This window comes from Rousettus aegyptiacus, unplaced genomic scaffold (assembly GCF_014176215.1).
Source record: "Rousettus aegyptiacus isolate mRouAeg1 unplaced genomic scaffold, mRouAeg1.p scaffold_m13_p_2, whole genome shotgun sequence".
NCBI lineage: Eukaryota > Metazoa > Chordata > Mammalia > Chiroptera > Pteropodidae > Rousettus > Rousettus aegyptiacus.
In genome coordinates, this window is record NW_023416295.1 from 155,297,931 (window position 1) to 155,323,462 (window position 25,532).

Genomic DNA, 25,532 nt, shown 5'->3' on the forward strand with positions numbered 1-25,532 from the left:
TCAAACAGAATTCAGCATCATATTAAAAGGATCACCATGACCAAGAGATACTTATTCCTAAAATGCAAGGATAATTAATTCAACATATGAAAACCATATGAAAACCGAATTAAGGGGGCAACTTCGATCCCCTCTAATGATGCAGAAAAAGTATCTGACAAAATTTAACACCCTTTAATGATAAAAATCTCAACAAAACAGGATTAGAAAAAAACCATCTCCACATAATAAAACCCATATGTGAAAATCCTACAGCAAACATCATACTCAATGGTGAAAGGCTGAAAAGCTTTTCCTCTAAATCAGGAATAAGGCAAGGATGCCTACTCCTTCGCCGCTTTTATTTAACATACTAGATGTTCTTGCCAGAGCAACTGGGCAAGAAAAAGAAATAAAAAGCACCGAAATTAGAAACGTATTGCTTTTTGCAGATAATTTGACCGTATGTGGAGAAAACACTAAAGACTCTAAAAAATAACTGTTAGAATAAATTCGGCAAAGTAGCAGATAAAATGTCAACACACAAAAATCAGTTGCATTTCTATACACAAACAGTGTACAATCTAAAAAGGAAATTACAAAAACAATTCCATTTACAATAGCAACAAAAAAGAATAAAATACTTAGGAATTAACTTAGCCGAGAAGGTGAAATACTTGTACAAAACTATAAAACATTGCTGAAAGAAATGAAAGAATAAATAATATTCATGTTCATGAATTGAACACAAAGCAATCTACGGATTCAATGCAATCCCTAGCAAATTCCCAATGTTTTTTGCACAAATAGAAAAATGCATACTAGGATATATGTGTTGATATATAAGACAAGATATATGCATTGGACCTAGCCATATATATTAAAAAAAGAGAGAGCTGGACTGAAAAAAAAAGTGTCTATTTTATAAAAGTAGTAAATAGTTATTCACTCAAGTGAAACAAATTAGAAACATTTCTAAAGCATTTATTTCAAAAGCAACAATAACTTGTTGAAAGGTACTAAGAATGAAATAAATAGATGTTAAAGAGTGAATGTTTCCAAAGAGATTCTACTTACTTAAATCTCTGGTATTGTGTTATTAATCAGGCAAGATACTGGTCTATTAACCAGCCTGTGAATGAAATTACTTAACAACAGAAGATTTGTACTTTGAATATTAATTCTCACAATAGCCACCTGTCTCCATTTTATTGATGAGGAAATTAAAATATATAGCCTCATTATGATTCCAGTCACAAAGCAAGTAAGTGATCTAGAAAGTATTTTAAATGTTTACCTTATGTCCTAACCCAATACTATTGCTAACCCATTAAGTATTCTCTGAAAATTAATCAAAAATTCCACTTATATGCCACCCTACCAGAAATAACCAATTTAGCTGTAACAAGTAATAATTGTTACAAAGCAAAGGTGTAAAGATTCCTGAAAGTTAGTCCTAAAAAATTTCTATACAATCCCAAGATATTTCTTTGTAATCCTAAAACAAATGTGAAATATCAGAAAATACTAAAAATGCCTCCAGTTGAGTCATTAGAACACTTTTGTCCATTAAAAAATAATTGTATTAGTATTTTATACTCTATGCACAAAATATTTTACATAAAGAAAAAAACAGTAAGAATCACATATAAATTTTGATTAAATTACTAAAATGACCCTCCCCTCATTGGTTACAATAACCCAGAGAAGCACCTTGTAAACAAGGTATTTTAAAACTAGAGGACAATAATAATGGAAGAAAACTACTAGGTTGTCTTTGATTTCCCTCCCAACTATTTCCTAAATAATACTATAAAGGGTTTAATAAATACTGGTGTTTCCATTTCTTAAGATTAGATAATACTTAGTATGATAAAGTTATTAACAATTCCTTTGTCCTAATTATTCCCAAAACATGCAGATTCACCATATTCTAAGTAAAAATCCAAAACATTAGTTAGCACAGACTTACCTAGGTTTCCCTGCTCGATTGTCAGCACCACCTCATCCATTACCACAGCCCTAAAATCCAGTTCCTCCTCACAACATTTGGCCTTCAATGCGCGTAAGATCTCTTTCTGGGGATAATCTTCCCTGATTCGACGATCTGTCAAAAACCACAACTTGGCAGCCACAGAGCTACACATCTTGATCTGTCTGTTCTTCCTTTTCCTGGATTATTTCCTCCTGAATGTAAACTCTTTCTAGATGGAAGAGAAAATACACATACAAATCAAGAAATCTACTTAATTTCTGGCTGTTACACAAATAGATGCTGATTATATACTAACTATAGAAACAGGGTAATAAGAGCATTACTTTTTCCCTTGCCTTCAAATTAAAAATTTTTATACCACTAGAAACACGGAAAGTGATAACCTCCCCTGAAGTTAGATTTTTTCATTTTCTACTGAATAAGCTAGCACTGCAGTTTTATAATTACAAGAGGTCACTTATCAGAAGCTTTCAATATCATTCCATATATTATATGTTATATATAAATATACTTTAATCTGATCGACATTCAACTGATTTACCTCTCCCCCAAAATGCAAATCTCTTCTTGATATAAAAGATGAAACTAATCAATATATTCCCATAGCTCTCCCATTACTACAAACTCTGATCATATATATTGAAGTACCTGTATTTTTAATTCAATTTTCTTCCTTTTTTTTGTTATATGTGTATTTTATTATAAACATTTACAGGTATGTAAAACAAAATGCTAGATGAGCATTAACACTGAAGTCATTTACAGTAACTTTAATCAAAGTAAATAATTTGAGAATGTGGAAAAACAACTTTAAATAGCCAAATAAATGTCCAAGTCCTTTCATTAAAATTTGTGTATTTCAGTCAGGACAGCATGCTCTTTCTTAGTGTTTTCATTCTTTCTTTAAATAGATTTTAAAACAAACACAGTTTGTTTACTAGAATGCAAAAAAGGGCTTTCTTCCACAAATAGAGTTTTGCTTCTCAGAGTTTATATATAGCGTGAGCAAGATAACAGCTGAAATTCATTTTCCTGAGAAGCAGTGAAATGTTATGCCTTACTAACAAACGTTAACAGGTGATTTCAACAAAAGAATTTTTTTTCAAAAATAAAATTCCCATTATTATTTCAGATGACATGGCAAACTAACAGATGGAAAGGACAAGGGCAAGGACTAGAGGAAGAAACAGCCATACTGATTTGACAGCCAGCTTCCACCATCTCCCAGCTGGAACTTGCCCCTAATGTACCACTCATGCACTCCCCAGGGTCTCAGCCAGAAGGGCATGCTCCACAGATGCCCAAAGTGGTTAAGACCAGAATATTATGGAACACAGGCACCCCACCCTACATACACACCCCAAACCTTGGCCTGCCATGCCTGCCTCAAGACCCCTGGCCTCAAAGCATCAGTCACTGGAAAGCAGGGAAGGAATAAAAACAATGTGGGAGATAAACAGGAAAGCAGGAATGGGGCTTGTAGCTGTGGAAAAGCAAGGGGGGGGGGGGGTACTCTCAGCTGTGGTAATGCATCAGGGCGAGACCTAAGTAACCAGCAAAGGGGATGCCCAGAGCCTCCTGGCCCTCTATGCCCTTGCTGCACAGATAGGGTAAGAACACACTCACTCAAGCCCTAGGCTAGATATGGTAATAATTCAACTTACACAATAGGAAGATGGGATGTGGCCTTACAGGGTCTCCCAGGCCACTAGGAAGGGTCTCACTCTTAGAAGGAAAAGCTCCACAAAAGTCACACCACAGTACCTAATGTAGAGATTTCCATTTCCCTTGCAAGAACTGTAAAAATGCCTTTATAAAACGTTTATATTTGGGAAGTTTTTGAAACACCTTTTTCTTGACATTGTGAAGCCATCTCAATGTCTTCCCTGACACTTAGTTCTTGAATATTGTCTATTCACCAATATGACTGAATTTCATTGTATAAAACAACATTGCATGAGCACAGCAGTTGGGGCCCCAATAGAAATCAGGATGGGATGTTACAGCCACTGGCAACTGAGAAGCAGAAACATTCTGCCAATACTGATATGTCAGCTCTCAGAAAAAGCCCAGGTCACCACGGCAACACAACATGGTGTTTCCAGTGATTTTTTGCTGGGATAGCGAAAGCACTCCGGGACTGCCATCCCACACAGGCATGCAGCAACTTCTGAGATGCACATGAGCGTCTCTATCTCATCTGGCTTCATAGCCACATAAAGTTTGGGTGTTTCTACACCGGTATGCAGCAAACTGCAGGTTCGGTTTAGGACCTCCATCTCCTTTTTCTTTTTAATCGGCTCCAAATTCTCTAGATGGGGTATGAACAAGGAAAATGACATTCCTTCTGTCTGGGAGAGTTGAAGACAATCTAGAAATATCACTTGCCAAAACTGAACCACAATCTTTCAGAAGGGATGCCCGCACCCTGGACCTAGAACTGGAGGAATGCTCTTGCCCTGCAAAAGACGACTCTATGAAAGAGGTACAGGCTGTGCTGCTGAAGAGGAGCAACATTAGTTTCAATGGCTATGGTTTCTCAAAGCCCACCTAAGTGGCAGGCAACATGGCAGGATCTCAAGGGACTTCACCTCACCTGGAAACGAGGCATCTTTAAGTTATATGGAATACATTTTTATCAGCTTCAAAAGATTTTTGTTATGACTTGCTTTTCATGTAAAGATCATAGAAATATGCTACACTGTGTTCCAACTCATTATTTCAGTATACCAAGTAGATGGCATCCCCAGTTTGTAAAGAGCACATTTGATTCTTAATGACCTTCAGCTTATTAATTATGGTTGCAATGGTGCTGGTATCTCCAAGTGACACCTGTCCAGAGACCAGTTTATTGACCGGGAATTAGAGGGCACAACCTCTCCACCCAATGGCCACTCCTGTTTCCACAGGAGGACTCGGGGCTGGCCATCCTTGGTGCCCAGGGCTGCTGCTGCAGTGGCTGCTTAACTTTTTAAGGCTACTCCATTGGGATTCATATCTAACCATATCCAAGAAATGGTCATATGAAGACTCTCCAACCCCAAAGGCAAGAGGCTCTGCATCATCCCCCATCCCTACCACCACCCTCATGGCCTGGCCAGCAATACCTTCCTGTGGGGCTGAGGGCTTGAAAGGGACCAGCAGATCTGCACCTACTCTGATGGCCTCCTCCTCCCCTACTATTTTAAAACATCTACTCTTCCCTTTTTCCCATTAACATAAAGGAAAAAAGAAAAACAAAAAAGTTTCTAAGAAGTCAAAAGCAAACAATAAATTTATGTTGTCCAGGAGCCCAAAAGTACACCAAAATGATAGTCCTGAGTCTTAAGGGGAAAAAAATTCAAATTACAGTCACTATTTTAATAAAGAGTCCCGTGTAAAATAAAATGGTTCCTTTTTTTCCCTCTGACATTTAAAGGAGTAGGTTTGGTTACCCAAAAAGTTATCTGTACAAGAAGAGCTTATTGAGGGTGGGAATGAAGGCACCGACTCTTCCACATGGCCACCATAACAGAGCCCTGCAGCACCAGGGCACCTGGCAAGAGGGAAGACAGAATTAGAAGATCATGTGATGTTGGCGTGGGAGGATTTATCCTGGGTACTTTAGGATGCTGGTTCCATGATGTAGGTATAATTATGCAAAACTAAGAATACAGGAAAGAATTGCCAGACGAGGAATTAAAAATAAGATTTTATATGAAACTATCCACCTTGATCCCGAAAGAAAACAAACCAATGCCAACAGCAGCAATTGAGTTGTCTTGAGCATTAAAAAAACTCAAGTACGACTCACTGAGTTACTGTGAACAAAGTGGAGATCGACTACATAAAACGTTGTATGTACCATAAGAAAGCTTTCAATCAAGTATGTCTAAGTTTTCTTAAAAAGTGTTATCCAATAGTGTAAGGTAAATAGAGTATTTGCAAATATCTACATATACAATACAGTATTTCTCCTCTTAGAATGTAAACTCAGATCAACTAATTTCCACCCTCTATTTCCCAAGTATCAAGGAAAACAATGTATGTGTAAATATCAGATACCAAATAAAAACTATTAATAACTACTAACGTAGATTTTTTTGAAATGAAGAGAAATTCAAAGAGAATTTCCTTTCATATTAGAGAAAGTTTTCCCATGCAAACTTCTGGATAGGCACACCATTAAAAAAGTCACTGTCATCTTCGAATAGTCTAGGTAAGGCTAATTAAATGTGAATCATAAAGTGATTCACTTTTCTTGTGAGGCCCTTTCACAACAATAATTATTCTGGTAAAAAAATCACAATCTACCATCTGAAGATTATTCAGGTACCTCTTACTATTAGGAAAATTCTTTATTCCAGATAAGAAACAGCATATGAAGTCAGAATCAAAAGACTGAAAAAGAATAAAGGGTAGAGGAAAAAAATGAAATAATAATACACAAACAAAATTTACTCCATTTGGCAACTCCTAGAGAATGCTTTCAATGACATCATTCTGTCTTGGATATGAAATACAGAAGTTGGATAAGGTTTATAGAAAAAAATAACACGTGTGTCTTGAGTTGTACACTCCTTCAGTCTCCTTTTCTGTGACTTTTTTCCCTCACAGCTTTCCTTCTGTACATAATCCTCTAGGGCTTCATTCTTAAACCCTTCTCTCCTTTCTCTAGAAATGTCATCCTCAGCCAGGTTTCAACAATTATCATTGAAACCGGAATCTCTCTCACCAGCAGCTCTAACCTGAATTTCAGATCATATTTCTATGTGCCCTTAGGCATCCCTAATTAATGGCCGCCACTACTACCTCGGTTGAGAAAGTAAAAATATGAATTTTTATTTTTAGTTACCACAAACATGCTACAACACCTGGATTTCCCATTGTGACGGTTAAATTTTGTGTGTCAACTTAGCTAGACAATGGTGCCCAACTGTTTGGTCAAATAACAGTCTACATGTTGCTTTGAAATACATTTTGTAAATGTGATTAAGATCTACAATCAATTGGTTTTGAGTAAAGGAGATTAGCCTCTATAATGTGGGTGGGCCTCATCCAATCAGCTGAAGGTCTAAAGAGCAAAATTGAGATTTCTCAGAGAAACTCTGCCTGAGTTACCAGCCAACTAGCCAGTCCTACAGGTTTCAAATTTGCCAGTCCCACAATAGCACTAGCCAATTCCCTAAAATTAACAGCTTGTGCACGCACACTCTCATGTCACATGACTTAATAAAATTGTACCTTTTAACTCCAACTTTGTGATACTTCAGCTTTTAAGCAAGAATCTGTATACCAAAGCTTTTTCTCTCAGTGAGTACTACTATCACCAATTCTTTCCAACTGCTCCCCTAAACAAAACACATAATTTGGTATATGACAGTTTACCCTCTTTCCGTTTCTTTACTCTATCCAAAAGTCTGTCAGAAGTAGATTTAACTTGCTGTTAGAAATGAGAAATAATAGGAATAAATGTAAGAGAGACAAAAGCGGGGGTGATATTTTTACATCTTATTAAAGGTACAAAAAATAAACATTAAGATGAAAAGCTCAGAAGAGTTTCAGAAACACCCAAATAAGTTTTATTCCAGTTACTCCATTACCCACTAATAATGTTCATCAATAAATGATGACAAAAGAATATCCCTTTGAAACCAGGTAGTTCCTATATAAATAATATCCTTTAGCTAAGATGCCACCTAAAATAATATTACTGTTTTTGTGTTCCAAGTTTATAAAATGTCATTTTCTTTACTACATCAGCTTGAATGAAGGTAGACTGGAATGCTGTGAACGCAGCAGCAGAAGGCTGGATATTAATCAAAACTGACTACACCAGGCACAGAAAAGAAATGTATAACAGTCCTCATGGTACCCTCTTTATACGCGAAAGATGGTGCCTCAAATCAGACCAAACATCCAATTTCTCAAAATTTACATGACATATCCACTCTCCTTCCTATACCTTTTTAAAAAGCTATATACATGATTATGGGTGAAAAATAAGAGAATAATGATTTTCCTAACCAAACTCAATACGGTCCCTTTTATCAAAAGATTGAAAAAAAAAAAATAATGGTAAAACATGAGTGTTTGCACAGAAACCGAAAAGGCAATGAAGATAAGGAAATGTTGTGGAATATATAAACAAGTGCCTATAAATTTAATTCCCTTTCCTACAAAAAAATACGTGCAACATAAAGGCAAAACAATGCATTCTGGTAAAGTTAAATACATTTTCTATTTACAGTTCACAAAATACTTTCCACATATATATTCTCATTTACTGTAATATAATTATGTGAGGAACAGACATATATTTTCCCATTTTAAAGAAACAGCCTATCCAAGATATCACAATAATAGAGGAAAGACTAGGAGTCAGGTTTTCTGAGCTCTTTGTACTCTTTTCCACTACACTTAAAGATATCGAAGAGAATTTGGATAAGAAAAACAAATTCACATTTTGAGTGGGTACATGTCTAAATACCTTGTTAGGCAGTTTTATTTGTATCTTCTCATTTAATCCTCACAACTATCCCTCTGACACAATTGTCTTTATTTGGCAAGTGAAGCTGTTCTAGAAGAAAGATTAGTTAACTTGTCTAAATTCACACAATAAAAAAGTGTAGAGCCCAAGTGACTTCCATACTCCCTATGGCAGAGATCCCCACTTGCTTCACAATATCCATTTTTTATGTATTCCTTAGTAACAAGATATCTGACATTAAGCTAAGTATAATGCCATGTCTGTATCCCCTAGGCTTTCTTACAAGCAGATATGGTCATATAACTATATCTTGGCCAATGAGAGGTGAGTGAAAGTACTACATTGCAAATTCCAGGAAGCATACTTAACCTATTTCCCATTTAGGGAAAAAAAAGTACAGCTCGCTGACAGCATTAATTTAATTTTACATAAACACACTCTTTGAGGCTGAAACAAATCTGACTAGTTTTCAATGTGAAAATAGGATATAAGAACGGCTATTATTTCTAAACATAACTTGTCTCTGATCCTAATTTAACAAAAAATGTATACATAAACCAGATTCATCAAATGAATCTCTGGCTAATGACTATTCGAGAATGATGTTAACATCACACGTAGGAATGCTATGTTTTCTAAGATTTGACATTTTTAGTGATCAAGAATTACTATATTTTGTAAATGGAAATACCACTACTAAAAATAGAATGCTATAAATAAAATGGTGTCATTTGTTTCCAAGGACTACTGATATACTAGAGCGATGTGAAAATATAATAATCAAAGTGAGATATTTTGTGGCAAACTTTGGGGATAAGGTTAGGGCTGTAATTTGTGAGTTATCTCGGGGTAAACACTGCAGGTGCAAGCACTACCCAAGCCCCACCAGCGAGTATTCTTGGGGCAAATTGGAAATGGGTTGAGTGGTGTCCTCTTCATTGGCCCTTCCTCCACCTTGCTACCTGGAATGTGAATGTTATGGCTTCAACTCTACCAACTAACCATCTGGATTATGAAGTCAACTCTAGGAAAAGCACAACTTCACTTTAGAAGAACTTGAATCCCTAACAGTTGTGTAGAGACATGGCCTTGGACTGCCTACTATCTCTTTGTATGAGAAAGAAATAAACTGCTATCTTGTTTATGTCAATGATATTTGTGGATTCTTTACTATAGGCCACTGAACTTTACCTTAACAAATATATTCTACCATATCTTGCTCAAAAACTAAAGGAAATTATTTCCTTCACATCAAGGTATGCATGTCACCAAGTAATGTTTGTAAGTGAAACTTTCTTCTTACACTAATAAGATCATCATTTTACATTTGATCATTTTAACTCTCTTTTTCACAACTTCCCTGGAGAAGTATTTCTATATATCTCCCTCAAAAAAGCAAACTGTTCAAAGTCAAAAATCAGTTGTAATCGCAGATAAACTAAGACTCTAACAAGATAACTACTAAGTACACAAAACTAAGCGTTCAATTAAGTAATACATTCAATTAATATTTGAATGCCTACAATGCACTCTACCTAAAATACCATGGTAAAAAAAACAGGTGCAGTCCCAGCCCTCACAGAGCTAAAATATCTGATGGTTAAAACATTATGAGTAAGAAAAGATGCTCAACATCAATAATCACTAGGAAACTGCAAATCAAAACCATGAAATTATACTTTGCACATAGTAGGATAGCTATCAAAAAAAACAGAAAATATATGTTGGGAAGGATGTGGAGAAACTGGAAGCCTTGCAAACTGTCAGCGGTAACGTAATGAAAAATGGTGCAGATGCTATAGAAAACAGTATGGTGGTTGCTCAAAAAATTAAAAATAGAATTACCATATGATCCAGCAATTCTACTTTTAGGTATAATCCAAAAAAACTGAAGGCTGAGTCCCAAGGAGGTATTTGCACACACATGTTCATTGCAACATCACTCACAATAGTTAAAAGGTGGAAGCAACTCATATCCACCCACAGATGAATAAATAAGCAAAATGTAGTATATTCAGACGATGCCTTAAAAAGGAATTAAATGCTGATACATGCTACAACATGATGAACCCTGAGGACATTATGCTCTGGTATCTAAAGTAGTCAAATTCATAGAGACAGAAAATAGAATGGTGGTTTTCAGGCGCTGAGGGTTGGGGGATTGGGAAGTTATTATTTTATGTATAGCGTTTCAGTTTTGCAAGATGAAGAGTTCCAGAGATGGATATGGTGGTAGTTGCACAACAGTATGAATGTACTTAAACCATTAACCTGTGTACTTAAAAATGGTTAAGATGGTAGATTTTATGTTGTATGGATTTACCATAATTTAAAAAAAAAATTAAAAAGGGGAATGAAATGTCATGAGCAAATTAACATGCAAATTTTTACACATTTTCAATTAAAGGGTGAAAAAAATGTTACTTAAATTACCTATAGCTTAGTTACTAAAATTCCCAATAGAAGGTGGTATTTATAACATATTAAGCTTAAAAGCATATAGTTTTCTATCAATGGAAGGTTATATAAACATGGCACAAGATTTGAAAAATGTTCCTGAGACACAATGTACAGTACAGATCAAAGTTCAACACATTTGACATGCTAAATGTTGGGCCAAATTTTCTTTGAATTGAACATTACTTTGAGAAAAAGAGTTGGAAAGCTATTACCAATACACTCCAGCTGAAGGCTTTATATTTATAGATACAGCTAAACTGATAACTCCAAAGCATCACAGAATCCCAAGGTTCTTATTTTGGCAAACCTGCATGAGTTTTCAAGATGCAGTTTTGAAAATATATCAAGGTCTAAAATGCTATCAAACATGGGACAGTAGAGCGTTAACAGTGAACTAGTCTCATATAGCAAACCCATGTTCTATTTTGGAGAACTTTTTCCGAAGAACCAGAAGCCAAGAGCAAGTATCATAGGAGAGAGAGGAGGGGAAGGGGGTAAGAAAAAGAACAGATATGGAGTTGAATAGATTGAAAACTTTTAAGTATGGGGTAGATTTGGATTTTTTTTTTTTTTAATCACAACTTGGTAATGATGTGTTACCACTTTAGAAAAGTGGTAAAAATGAATTGGGCATCTCAACGTTTACACAAATTTGTTTTGCCAATTCATCAATTCACAAATTGGTGCAAATTTTATATAAGAATCTAGTAGACTTTTCCCAGGCAATGCTGGGGGAACTGACAAATGTAAAGTACAGAAATCAATAAAATTAAACTATAAACTCAATGAAGACAATCCCTGTTTTATTCTCTGCTGTTATCTCCAGTGGGCAACATAGAACCTCGTATATGACGGACAAAAGTTAAGGGTTAGGAGTTAAAGGAGTTTACTATATTAATTAAGAGAGCATCAAAAAAACCATAGCTATTTATAATATTAAATACCAGGCAAATGTGTATTCTATATGATCTAAACATGCTATCAAAAATGTTATTTCTTATAAAAAATAACCAAGCCTAATGCTACTTTCCATCATCATTATACAACTGATCCTGAAATAATTAGCTTTACTAACAATTAACGAGGGGCGGGGTGGGGGACACAATTTCAGTAAAAGGAGGAAAAAGATATAAGCAGATGGGTTCCATGCAGACCAGGCTTTAAGAGAGTAGAGCTGGCGAGCTCTGTGGCTTTTGTCCTCCAAGCCAATTTTAAAAGGGGGGTGGAGGGGGTAACATTGGAAAAGAAAACATTAGCATTAGTTACTACGAAGCCAAAAGTCAGTCCTTCTTTTTCGCAAACCTAATATATACACAAATCATATGGCACGTGAATCTAAAATATATTATGTACGGATATTTTTGGAGGTACTACATTATTTCTTAACAACCCTTAATATAACAAGCAGGAACATTCCCAAGTAATGAAAGACAATTTCCCCAACATCTGTACCTAATCTCCCCTATTCAGCCTCTTGAAACAACGGCACATGCCAGTACAGCTAACTTTTAAAAATATTTTTCATTGTTCCTAGCACGATCTACTACCTCAGATTTTAAAATAACATATCTATTACAATTTCTAAAGTCTCTTCTCATATGCTTATAATTTAATCTCATTTGCAGAGAATACTTTTTAAACTAACCTGCCATAAATTCTCTCTACAAATCCGTATCACTAAGTACCCCCCAAAACAGTTGTCAGCAAGCAACATACAATAAAAACTCACCCTCCTTACTTTATGTTTGGTTTTCTCTCACTCTTCACATGTTGTTCGTGGGTATAGAAGTTCTTCCTCCACCCATTTTCTCTCAGTTTAGGTCTCTATGCCTGCTCCCCAAGGGAAGATGATAAAGGCTACTTCCCAGAGTGTGGCACAACTGGCACTGCTCTGTCTCCTTCCCCCAACCCCTTCCAGGGTTCATGGTGTTCAGTCTTTTAGCTCAAAGGGTGGGAAGAAGTTTTGAGAAATCAGTTCAGTGACTTACCCCAGTAGCAAATCCCAGGTGGATACAAATTGGGCAAAGGAAGAATTGGGAGATATTTTAAAGGATTTGGTTCATCCTGTGCCCCAACAAACTAATGCCTGAAGCTTGGTTGGTGTTCATTGGTCAGAGGAAAAAAAGAATATTCACTTTAGTGTGTTTCTTCACGATATGGCTGAGAAGGGGTAGAGTTTTTAAAAGATGTTGCTGGCAATTTCCCTCTGGAGAGGAAAAGGGAACTAAATGAGAAGGAGAAATAAAAAGGATAGTTTCTTCATGTCACTCTCCCCTCCACCCCCAGATGCTATCAATAGGGACTCTAAGGAAACATGAGAAAAAATTTTAAAAGCTATCCCCACAGAAACTAAGATAAGTGGAATTTTAGCTGGTAGCCAAAAGTCTAAAGGTTAGATATGCAGCTCCTTACCCCCTGCAGGGGGAAAGGCGGGAAGAAAAAAGTGGCTCTTGACTGAGTGGAGGTTTGTAAGTGACTGAATTTGCTGTTCCCCTTCTTGGCTCTTTTCTCAGAATCACAGACTGCCCCCCTCCCTGAAAAGCAGACTCCAGCACCTGGTGGGGGTAAGAGAAGACAAGAGAGAAAAAAAAGGGAGACAGAAAAAGATAAAAACATCAACAGCCATGTTGCCAAACTAACAACTAAACCTATGACATGAAAGAAGGAAATTAATAGCACTAACCAAGATAGAAAGGAATAAATAAGATTACCTCAAAACAAAATAGGTCTCCTCCCCTTTGACACACTAACCAAATAACACACAGTAACCATTAGAAAAAGAAATTTAACTATGACTGTTAATATTTTAAATTAGTTTTTTGTTCTAAAATATAAACGTTAAATCTCCATGACTGGAATTTCAGAGAGTGTTTTATTCCAAATGAATGTCTTAAAGTATATTGACAACGAATTGTTTAAAAAAAAATTACCTTTAAACTACCTAATGTTGTAAGAATTAAAATGAGATTTAAACATGTAAATTTTAATTAGTTATTAAAATGTCCATAAATATAACATGTCAAGCCCACAGAAAAAGAATTATCTTCCATACTAAGCTTCTCATGTACTTTCCATTTAGAATAAACTCAGCAAAGATATGGGAACAATTTCGTAATTAATGGGAAAATAACAGCACACAAAGAATTCACATCGAAAATATATTCAACACGGTTAGTGTAACTTCACTCATAGAGCAGAATTAAAGACCCATCTCTATTCATAAGCACAAATGGGATAAAATACTGGGATTACAAATCTGCTATCAAACATAAGGATAAATCAGTAAATCTGAAATTACTCCCTTTTTGGCTTTTTTAAAGGGGAGCAGGGAGAGGTAAGTTGCAACAGGGTCAAATGCTTAAAAAAAAAAAAAAAATCAACCAAAATAGGCAATGATTTTGTCACCCCATTCTTATTCAAAGGATGTCAAAGGAAAGAGGAATGACTGTCACACTCTCTAAAATTTACACGTAAGGGGGAAAACATGGAATTAAAAACATCATGACTGCAGAAGAAACACCACATCCTCCTCCCTCGGTCACACCACAGGAATTTGTCTGATGGAAACAGGGGCAGCAGAGATTACCACACTGTTGGGGACAGGTTAGCACAGCGCATTCCCAGGGCTACCACACCCCCTTCACAACAGGAAAGCCGTACTTCACGCCCGAGGTCGCCGCCTCTGCAACACGGTCCTCCCGGCCACAGGCACACGGCATCGTCGACCCCTCCCAGCATCCCCGACGAGCCTAGGTTCCGCCTCGCCCCGCACCGCCACGGCTCTGAAACGACCCCCGGCCTTTCCGGGCCCGAGGCGGGAGAGCGCACAGCCGGGTCCCCACCGCGGCCGAGCCCCCCGCTCGGCGCCGAGTCCATTCGGCCGAACCCCCGCCCGCTGCGGGGAGCCGGGCGCGGGTCCGGCACGTCCCTGCCTCAGCCCCGACACTGGGCGAGGGAAGAAAGCGGACGCTCACCTGGCTCGGACGGCTGCTCCCTAGCTCTCGGCCAGCGGAGCCCAGCTGGGGCCTCCCGGGGAAGCGCGGGCTGCGGGGCGGGCTGGCGGTCCGCGGAGAAGGGGGAGGGGGTCGGGATGCCGGGAGCCGCCTCCTTCCTCCGCCGCCGCCGCGGCTCCTGCAGCCAGACCGGGCGCCCTCGCACACTCGCCCACTTTCTCACAGCCTCGCGGTCGCTCTGGCTCGCCCTCACCCTCACTTCCACACACACTCGTTCCCACACGCACTCACGCCCGGCCGCTCCTCGCTCCCTCAGTCGCCCGGCGTGCGCGCGCGCGCGACCCCGCTTACACACAGCGCGCGCGACGCCGGCGGAGGCCGCGACGCCGGCGGAGGCCGCCCCGCGCTGCCCCAGAGCGAGGCGCCGCGTGCAGAGCCCGGGCGCGCGCCGCGGCCCCGCCCTCCAGACGCGACCGCGCGGCCGACGCGGGGCGGCGGGTGGCCGGGCGAGGGGCTCTGTCAGCCAGCAGGCCCCCGCAGAGTGGCTCTAACATCTGCAACGGGACCCGCCCTCTAGGCTCCCGGTCCCCGCCGGCGGCCATCGCCGACCTCGCGGGTTGCGGCGAGGCGACGGAGCGCGCGCGCTGGGAGGGAAGCGGGAGCGCGAGAGCGCTTCGAGGACGCGCTTTCCCCACCCGCTTCCAAACCGTCCTCTCGAAGGAAGGGAGACGGGTGGGGGTGCGAGGTTTGTTTCCGAAACCGCGAGATGAATCCCTTCCGTTGCACACCTTCCCCACCCTCACATTCCCTTCTCGGGCCGCATTCATCCACACTTTGAACCCTGACGCGAGCCCACCGAGCCGCTTAGACGCAGTGTCCGCGCCTCTGCCTCCCGCCCGGCCCAGCCCACCTCCCGCGCAGCCTTTTGGACGGCCTCCGCCTGGAGTACGGGAGGCAAAGATTTGGGGACAAAGATTATTACTACCAATAAGGTCCTTGTCCATGGTACGAAGTGTAGACAATGCTTCTGTATACCGTGAGGCAAATTTTTAAACTGTATATTCTCGAAGCTTTCAAAATAGTTTTTAAAGATATAGGGTAGTGTGGTTGGTACAGCCAGCTCTAACACCTAGAAACCTGTGTAAACCTTGGGCAGATTAGTTACTTCATCCGAGCCTTGAAAAGAGAAGAGCATATTCCAAGTTTGCTGTGAGAATAAAATGAAATTCTGTATTTAAGAGCATTGTGTAAATTCCAAAACTCTATTTGTAAAAAAAATTATAGTCCAAAGGAGGCTTAAGTATATGAATATGTTCAACTACATAACCACTCTTAAATTTTTCTAGATCATGAAGAATAAAACCAAAGGCAACAGATGATGGGGCTACTTCACATGGAAGATCATTACCAAATAACCTGAGTCATTTATTACCACCAGAGACCCCAGACGTGAGATAATATCATGTCCTAATCAGTTTGCCTTTTTGCGGGTCACATCTCCCTTCTCAGTCGCCTCAGCCTACAGATGCTTTACAGCCCTCCTTTCCCAATCTTTTGGGTCTGCTTTTTTCTGGACTGGATCGGATTTCTAGTTCCACTTACATATGTCATCTTCTGAATTAACTTTTCTGAATCTTAATCTGCTCAACTATAAAAGTTAACCATAAAAATATTTTATAAAAACTATAGAAATAGTTACCTACTTTCAAGGAATATATGAACTAAAGTTTATGAAACTTAATGCCTGGCACAAAGCAAGTACTATTTCTGTGTTCACTACTCTGATTATATGTTATGCTACTAAGAGTAACCTACGATAGTGAACTATTTTCACAAAGGTCATGTTTAGAGGAACACATGTGCCATATGATATATTACCTTCAGAAGAAAGGGGGGAAAGTTTACAAAACAAATGTTTCAATTTACTTTCACTCTGATATTCTCTCTCCTAGAACATAAAGTACAGTATATCCAAACTAAAGACAAAGAAGAAAAGCATTTTGTAATCCAGGCAAGCTTGATCACAGAAATATTAACAGTATGAGAATCTAGCAAAAGATACATAGGGAAATTGACACAGGAAAAAGGTTGCATGACAGTGCCCAGCAGAGGACCAATAACACCTAATCTATCCTTCAATCCCCCTGTTAAGGAACTCATTCATGGTAACCATGCACTGTCCAGAAAAAGCAGATTATATTGGTGAAAGTGCAGATAGGGATTATTAACTCACTGGCCACTTGCCTTTTAAAAAACGCTGTCATTCAATGTACTGTCACTAAAAAATTTATAATGTGTGCAACAATATTGTTTTTCACTTAAACTAGTCAGAAAACTATATTTTTTTAAAAAGCCGATGATATTGCTTAGATTACTATTATTATATAACATTTACACAAATAATGATCAAATTCCTACTTCATGTTTTTGTGTGAAGTAATGAGGAAACCAAAATTATTTTTAGCATAATGGGAAAAAGCAAGGTCCAGAGACTGTTTCTTAGACTCAATTGTAATCTCTGTGCTTTGATGGTTGATATGTTTAGACAGGTATGGACTCACATCTCCTTTGGATAGCAATGTATGCTCAAAAGTATTTTAAGTAGCTTATCTTGATGTAATCATGCAACGCTTATTTTTAACCAGTAAATTAATATTCTTCAGGACTTTCTGGGATCAGTTAAATCCCTTCAGAAGACCTATTGTAAGGCTAGCATCTCTAGAGTCAGATAAAATCCCAGCTTTATTTGCCAGTAGCATGGAATTGTTGCTTAACCTCCATAAGCCTGTTTTCTCATCAACAAAATGGAGATTAACTACTTCATTAAGTTACAAAGATTAATGAGGGAATTCACATATAATGCCCTACATAGTAAGTGCTCAATAAATATTGCCAATTCCTAATAGAACAAAGAGTTATAAATATTTATTGTATGTCCCTATTTGTGTGACCCCAAACCATATGGTAATATCTTTGAGAAGAAGTGCATACTGTGCCTAAAAACACTTCCAGGTTTTTGCTCATTCCTAGACACATTCGAATCAATGGAGAGCTTTTAAAAACTGATCAAATCAGACTATCTGGAATTGAGATCCAGGTATCAATATATTTTTTAAAGCGCTCCAGGAAATTTTAATGTGCAGCCAAGCTGAAGACCAAGGTTTAGATGAGAGATGTTAGAATAATTAACTATATGACAGTATTGAAATGTGCATGTTATCTAGACATTTCAATTAACCAATTAGCTGGGTATAATATGATAGCTAGATTTGCAGCAAGAAGCATTTTTAAATTTTATTTGTAGACAATATGAAATTCTAGGGGAGAAAGCTCATACAAGTGAGGGTTCGATGAAAACGAAATCTCCCCCATAAAGTTGCCAAGGTCCAACCAATTCTGTGTCTCTGATTCTCCCTGTGTCACATTAGTGGATGTATATATACATCAGCCAGAAAAGCATAACTCACCCATTATACACACCATCTGATACAAATCTTTTTCTCCTGGATTTAAAGACAAGGAAACAAGATGGGATCTGATCAAAACTAAAGGTCTCAAAGTGGTAAAGAGGAGAATTATAAACAAGAATGAATCCAGAATTGTTGTCAGTATTTAGAATAGTGTTCTTTATAGGATATCTAATGTGATTGTTATAAATTCATGTGGCTGGAGAAAAGGCAGTGAGTGTCATATCAAAACCTACACTAGCAAATAAGGGACAGTATGGGCAGCTGCAGTAGATCCAGCTCTCCCCACTACTTCCTCTCCTCAAGCCAGCCGGCTAAAACCAGCCTGACAACAAACAGTTTTCACAGTTTGAATAGCTGAACACTGATCTAGCCTTTCTCCACCCACAGCCCTCCTCCTTTTCCTCCAGTCCATTTCTGCACATAAAACTGTGTCCCTCTCTAACTATGCTAAGAAAATGCCAATGCCAGACACAAAGGAAGATGGGGTGGGGAAAGGGAGGAAAGACTGTACATTGGTTGCATCAGAGAGGGAAAGAATTAAAAAAAAAAAAAAAAAAAGACTAAGAAAGAGGCATGATGTAGGTTTTCTTTAACTGTTTCTGGTTGTTAGTAATACTTCTTTTCCCCTGCTACATAGGATTAAGCTGGTATGCTGGTTTAAAATGCAGTTTACTTGGCTGTCACCCATGACCCTCTGAATCAGCCTGTGTATCTCCATTTTGTGAGCCAAACTCAAAGTTTACGGAATCAGCCATAAGTCTGCATTTTTAATAAGCATTTCAAGTGATTCTTACATACATGAAAGTTTTGAGAATAGTGTCTTAAAGAGACAACCATTTGTAAAATGCTCTTTATTTAAAGCACCCAACATTTATAAACTCATTTTAGCCTCAAGCAACCTTGTCAGGTTCAACAAATACTGTTAGTACCCTCTGACAGAAGAGAAACTTGAGGTATTGGGATAAAATCATTGGTGGCAATTTCCTAGTATTCTGATTCCTGGTCCACTGAATACCTTGAAAGTATATAAAGAGGAAGAATGGAAGAAGAGAGAATGGAATAAGTAAATGTAGAAGCAGTGTGCTCTCTTCTAAAAATTAGAGGAACCATCCAGTAATAAAAGCATAAAAAGAAAACAAGAGACCCCCACCCCACCCAATACAGGGAAACATGACTGAATTGGTAGACATTTCAACCACAGAAATGATGATATTCAAAGCACACAAGGGCTGTGTAGATCTGTCACACATCTATAGATAACACCAGCAGCACCTTGAATAATTAATAATATTTACAGACTGAATGAAAGAATGCTGGAAAAATCCTAATGACCTGCACCACCATAATTGCCCTAATTTGTTTTTCTGTCTTTTGCACATTGAAGAAGATAGACTAGAGAGCACCGTTCATTAGTATAAGTTCATTTAGTGATCTTTAGTACAAAGAAACAGTGCAATTTATATCTAGTTGGTCCAAATTTTTACATGCCCTATTTCTTCATTTTGTTTTTCAATAATTCTTGCACTTTTGGTTTTCAACCCATATTGGTCATGGAGCTAGAATTTTATTTTTAATTTTCCTTTTTATCTTATTTAACCTTTCTTCCATCAAGTCTACCTAAATTTCCAAACTACTCTTTCCTTGATTTTTCTTCTCTCTCTCAGAACCTTTGAGTTTAGGTTTCATCCTAACAGCATGATATAAAGCAAAGGCGATAGTAGAGAGAAAGATAGGAAAAATGAAAATCTATGTTGAATGACACAATGGAATTACTTGGCAAATTTCTAATATATTTGTTTCAGTCCTTCTTGCTTGTTTCCCAGAATTTTTCTAGACAATTGGGGCGGACAATTTAGACCAAAAGAGAGGATCTGTAATACTGGCTTGCTTAGTGAATAAATGGTGAATAAGGAAATTACCACAGAAATATTCAAAATATATATAGTTATGTAACTGTCCCCAGTCTTATAATAAACCTAACGCGTCTTAGAAGATAGAATGTACTCAGAGTTTTTACATATATTAAACATTTTAATACTACTAATAACCCTACTGGGTTTGAGTCTCTTCTTTTTACAAATGAGCAAACTGAGGCACAGAGAGGTTAAGTAACTTGTCCAAACTCAGACAGCTAGCAAGTAGCTAAACCATTATTCAAATCCAAGCAAAGTACATGCTCTTAACCACTTCTCATAATCCATCCAGACTACAAAATTGATTTTTTCTGTAGTTTCCCCCCACTTCTTAGTATATAAAGTTTTATTTAGATAGCAATGCCTGCTGTTTTCCTTATGTCTCCAATACCATCTACAAACATTTGAAAAATAATAGTACATATATAGTAGAATGTGTCACAAAGGATCTAAGTGTCAATTAACCAAGTAAACCTTTAAAGATTCAACAAAAAGTTATCCAAATATATAGCTTCTGTTGATTAACAAAGTACAAATTCATTTAAGTCATAAACGAATTGCTAAAATTATAGCTTTTTATCATGCTTTTTCTCAAACTTGAGATGCTAACAGTACGACTACTATCTTGTGGGAGACTGTGACGTTTAAAAAGGGCCCCACTGATATGTTGGGACAAAAAGGGTTGAGTAGAGAAAACAGGGTTTAATGCCTAATAGAGAGGGCAAAAGTAGGTCAGTGTCCCTGGCAGTCACAGCTGGTATAGAGTGATGTCATCAAGAAACGGGGTGGGGGGCAGGGGAGGTGGAATTTAAGGTGGGAAAATAGCGACTGGGGGAGAACTGTGGGGTAAGAGAGGAGGAATTTACAGAGGCGGGCTTAAGGCAGCCTTTTATAGGCTGATTACAGAAACAGCTGAAGCACCACTTCCTCCTCCCCTCTCCCAGCCTGCTCCTTCCAGGCCTCTTTCCCTACCTCTGTATCACCATCAGACCTCCTCCGCTGGAGACAAAGACACTCAAGAAAGGAATGAGGAGAAAGACAAGCCTAAAAAAGAATTATTTCGATAACAGAGAATCTTAATCAGATCCAGGGAATCATGATGGAGAGGAACAACAATGGAAGGAGACAGGTTTTAAAAACAGTACAAAGAAAAGGAGGCAAAGATGGCTAAATGAAACAAAAGACATTCGTGAAAGGAGCAAAAGTAATATTGGAAATATAATTCTAATAATTTCTAATTACTTAGGTTTAAAAAATGAAGTGAGCACAAGCTAAGAAAAACATAATGGTTGAGATTTGAAATCATCAAAAATATGTAGTGTTGTAGCAACAAAGCAAAACTGGGATGCTCCCAACTAAGACTCCCCTCCCCAGCTCATATCCAACTTCAAAGTTATGCTGCCTCTGTGTTTATCGGTCTAGCTCTAGAAGTTCTCATGACAAAGTTAAATCTTCATTCCAGTTACAGAGGTCCCTATTAAATTTTGTTAATAGTTACAGTAGTAACAATAACCATCCTTGGAACACAGAGATAGTGTATCTCAACACCCCCGCTTTTGAAATATGCCAGGCACGTCATGTTATTTTAATCACCGAAAATAAATAAATAAATCCTTTTGAATTAATCTGATCAAAACTGAATGTCTTTCTATTATGTCCACTAGCTCTGCTAAACAACAAGAACAAATTTTTTTTCTCATCTAAGAACTGTTAACACTCCTTTCTAGATAACTGTTAAGTTTTTAAATACCCATGGTGTAACCAAAACATGCCTGTAATATGCATGTTAAGATAAATCACATCTAGAAAGAAATAAGAAAGAAAAACTAGAAACTATCTCACCAATGTTTCAGAAGAAATATGGTATATAGTGCCTATCCCTGGAAATGTTGCTTTTCTTTCCCTTCTCTCAAATTTCTTCCTTTTCTAAGGAAGGAATTTCTATTGTTTATCTTCTGTTTTCTCTTTTCCCCTTTCTCCAAATCTCCTTTTTCTTTTCTCTTCTTGCAACGCCTTCTCTTTTTATTTCCATCTGATGTTGCCCCCGTATTTCCTTCTGACTTTGTTGTGTCTTGACTCATTCGGCCAGACTTCCACTAAACTTTCAGAGCTGGAATCGGAACAGTGCATTTGGCAAAAAGTCAGTCACACATACCACGCAACCACAAACAAACACTCTGACTGCAAAATCCTTTCAACAATACAGTCCCATTTCTCACAATCAGCAGTTCACACAGACTCATAATCTGAAGTAAGCAACACATACATTCACATACATTCTGCATGCACACGGCCTCTGCAGTCAGCTCACAAAGACACAATATCTGCAGAAAGGTCCTGTAGGCAGCATGCACAGACTGCATTCTCCACCCCTTTCATAAGCTCTTCCTGACTGGCTCTCTCTCCCAGCTACCTCCTCCCCTCATGCTGCCTGGCAATGACTCCCCTCCTTTTCCTGCAGCTCTTGAAGTCGTAACTGCAGTGCCATCCATCACCCTCCCAACAGACTGTCAGGCAGAGCAATTGTTTCCTGAAGCTCTATTTGCCCCTGACTTGGAATTTGTTCTAGCCAAAAGACAGTCAGAATAGAATCTCCTCCTGGAACACTATAACGTAGGTTGGTCTTTAGTGCCCTAACTTGATTCTGCAGACTTTAATTTTGACATGGAAGTCTTGGGGAGAAGACAGGAAAGAAGGAAAGAGAAGAGAGGGGAGGAAAAATGAAAGGAAGGAAGGAAGGCAGGAAGGAAGGAAGGAAAGATAGGGAGGCAGGAAATGGAGCAGGAGGAATGAAAGTAAAAAGGAAACAAAGACAATAAAACTATGAAAGATTAGTTATAACAGATTCTTGAGCTTTTTGTTACCCAATAAGTTACTGAAGTGACCCTAGAAGTAGGACAGAACATTTTTTGAGAAGGTTAATAGGAGAATCAGTGATAAAGAGAATAATCTGGTAAGATCGTACATTTTGAAATTTCCTAAAAAGACTAGACATCTCAAATATCTGCCACAAAGAAGATTTAAACTAATTTGTATTTAGTGACACATGGAAAGTACATTTGACTTTCAGTTAAAACAACAGATGATTTTTCTCAAATATTGCAGTACGAGATATACTAAAACTTTATCTGTTGTTTATCTGAAATTTAAATTTATTTGACCATCCTGTATTTTATCTGTCAATCATGTCTCAGGGAATTCTAATGCGTGCTCAATTTTGAGAAATACTGGTATAAAGTAAGAAAGAATGCATTTAGTTCAAGACCTACTAGAGGTAGTTTCAAAGTGGAGAGTCTTACCCCAACCACAAGCATACCAAACTGAAATCCCCAAAGAAGCAGTTCAGGAATCTTCATTTGATATACATTGGATGGTTTCGATGTACTAAAGTTTGATGCCCACTGACTTCCCCACAATTTTTTCATGGAACACTCCCTAAATCTGCATTAAAAATTGTTTAATTAGGACGTGGTTCCGTAGTGTAGCAGTTAGCACATCTGCTTTACACACAGAAGGTCCTGCGTTCATGCCCCAGTGGAGCCACAGTTCATGGTCTACGGCCATGGCACCCTGAACAAGCCCTATCCTGTCTGATCGCGGAAGCTAAGCAGAGTCGGGCCTGGTTAGTACTTGGATGAGAGACTACCTAGGATGACCAGTGCTGTAGGCATAAATAATAATAATAAATAAAATAAAAATTGTTTTATTTAACAGGGAGCCATTAGACTGAGGTGGCTCTGACACCATGGTGGTCTACATAAGCAAACCCAAATCTAATTCTATAAATGACTTGAGGTTAGGAAAGCAAAAGCTAAAGACAACCAATCACAAACAGCCAACTAGCCTGTAAGCTATAGCCAGACAAACAACTTCCTTACTTTTGACTTTTGTATAAGTCTACCTCTGAGCTCCAGTGTGTAGAATGCTCCTAACTGGTTCCTATTCGGTGCTACCCAATTCTAATAGATTTTTGTTCAAATAAACTCAAAAATTTTAACATGTCTCAGCTTATCTTTTAACAGTTCTGGTGTCAGGAGAAGGACCAGAAGAGCCCCCCGACAATGACCCCAAGAAACAATGAGCAACCAGGTGTAGGTATTGACATAACCAATTGAAAACTCTTGATTTCTTGTTGCATCTGATGGTTTGGGGTAAGTCCCTCTTGGATCCTAGCCCCCCAGCTTTTGTTACAAGCTGACCAACTTTATTTGAGCATTTCTTTTTCACCCCAGAGTCTGATAGGGTCCAACTTAGAAACCAAACTGAAATAAAAAATAAAAAAAAAAAAAAAAAAAACAGAAAGAAAGGAAGAAAGACGCCAAATTAGGTTGGGGGTCAGACTGAGTCTGACTTAAACTGGATTGGGCCCAGTGTGAGGCCTCAGGTGAATAAAATTTTATATTAAGGCTGAACACGTAGGTTAATTTTACAAAATATAATTTTAAATTACAGTGGCCACAGTGGGAAACTTTTAACTTGGATCCATTTTGGGGATACCTTAGAGAAAAGGGGGTCTTAAGCAAACACTCACTATAAAAGCAGAGGGAAAATTATGTTTTTTCCTCTACAGTTTCTAGTGACCAGAATGAAATTCCCTGAGACACCTCATTCTCTCTAGAGCCTGCAGATGAGATGGGATCCTAGGGAAACTTGCAATAAGCTGGCAAAGGGTGAGAATTCTTACCAAAGCCAATTCTCCCAGATTTCTATTTGCAGTGCCTAGTTGAGAGAGGAAGATAAAATTTCATGTTGCCCCTTCTGTAGGAGTCCATGCAAGTCACAAGACATGCCTCTGTGGTATGTGGGCTCAAGAGAAACTTGTAGTTTCTAAAATAAATTAGGTGCCTTATCCATAATGAGATTATCAGATAATGCTTTTGGCTTACCCATAAGGGCTGGGCAAATGAACATCTGATCTTCCTGCAATGACCTTCCTTTCTAATGCCCTAAGGTGCCTCACCTCATCCTTAGCATGGTATGTACCTCATTTTAACTCTATCTGTCCATGAACTTCTCATGCATGTGGGGTTCCTATACATACGTATGTAATTAAATTTGGTTATTTTTCTCATTAATTTTTGTCATGTAGATTTAATTATCAGATCAGCTAAAGGAACCTTGAAGTGCAGAGGAGAGCTTCTTCCTCCCACACACCTCCTTTCAAAGTTCAAACTCTTGAGAATTTGGTTTTGGAATACAAATTCATTATGAATTCTTTCTGTCCCAGGGACAGCTATTGCCTTCTTGTTTGTCTTATTTTTTTGTCCGGAGAAGCTTGGCCTTCTGCCTGCT

The 25,532-nt window shown here is 38.3% G+C and overlaps 1 protein-coding gene across 11 annotated transcripts in view; it reads right to left on the reverse strand.

Annotated features, from left to right (window-relative positions):
• RIMKLB (ribosomal modification protein rimK like family member B) overlaps positions 1-25,532 on the reverse strand; it is a 91,937-nt gene that overhangs the window by 21,029 nt on the left and 45,376 nt on the right. For 5 of the 11 annotated variants that reach the window (XM_036237130.1, XM_036237128.1, XM_036237124.1 and 2 more), the window contains exons 1-2: positions 14,879-15,018; positions 1,952-2,183 (exon numbers count right to left, since the gene is read on the reverse strand). In XM_036237130.1, coding sequence (XP_036093023.1) covers positions 1,952-2,126 — 175 coding nt within the window. In that variant the 5' untranslated portion in view covers positions 2,127-2,183; positions 14,879-15,018. Of the gene's footprint in view, positions 1-1,951; positions 2,184-12,633; positions 13,460-14,878; positions 15,208-25,532 lie in introns of those variants that run through there. The other 6 variants (XM_036237129.1, XM_036237123.1, XM_036237131.1 and 3 more) reach the window with 5 other exon arrangements.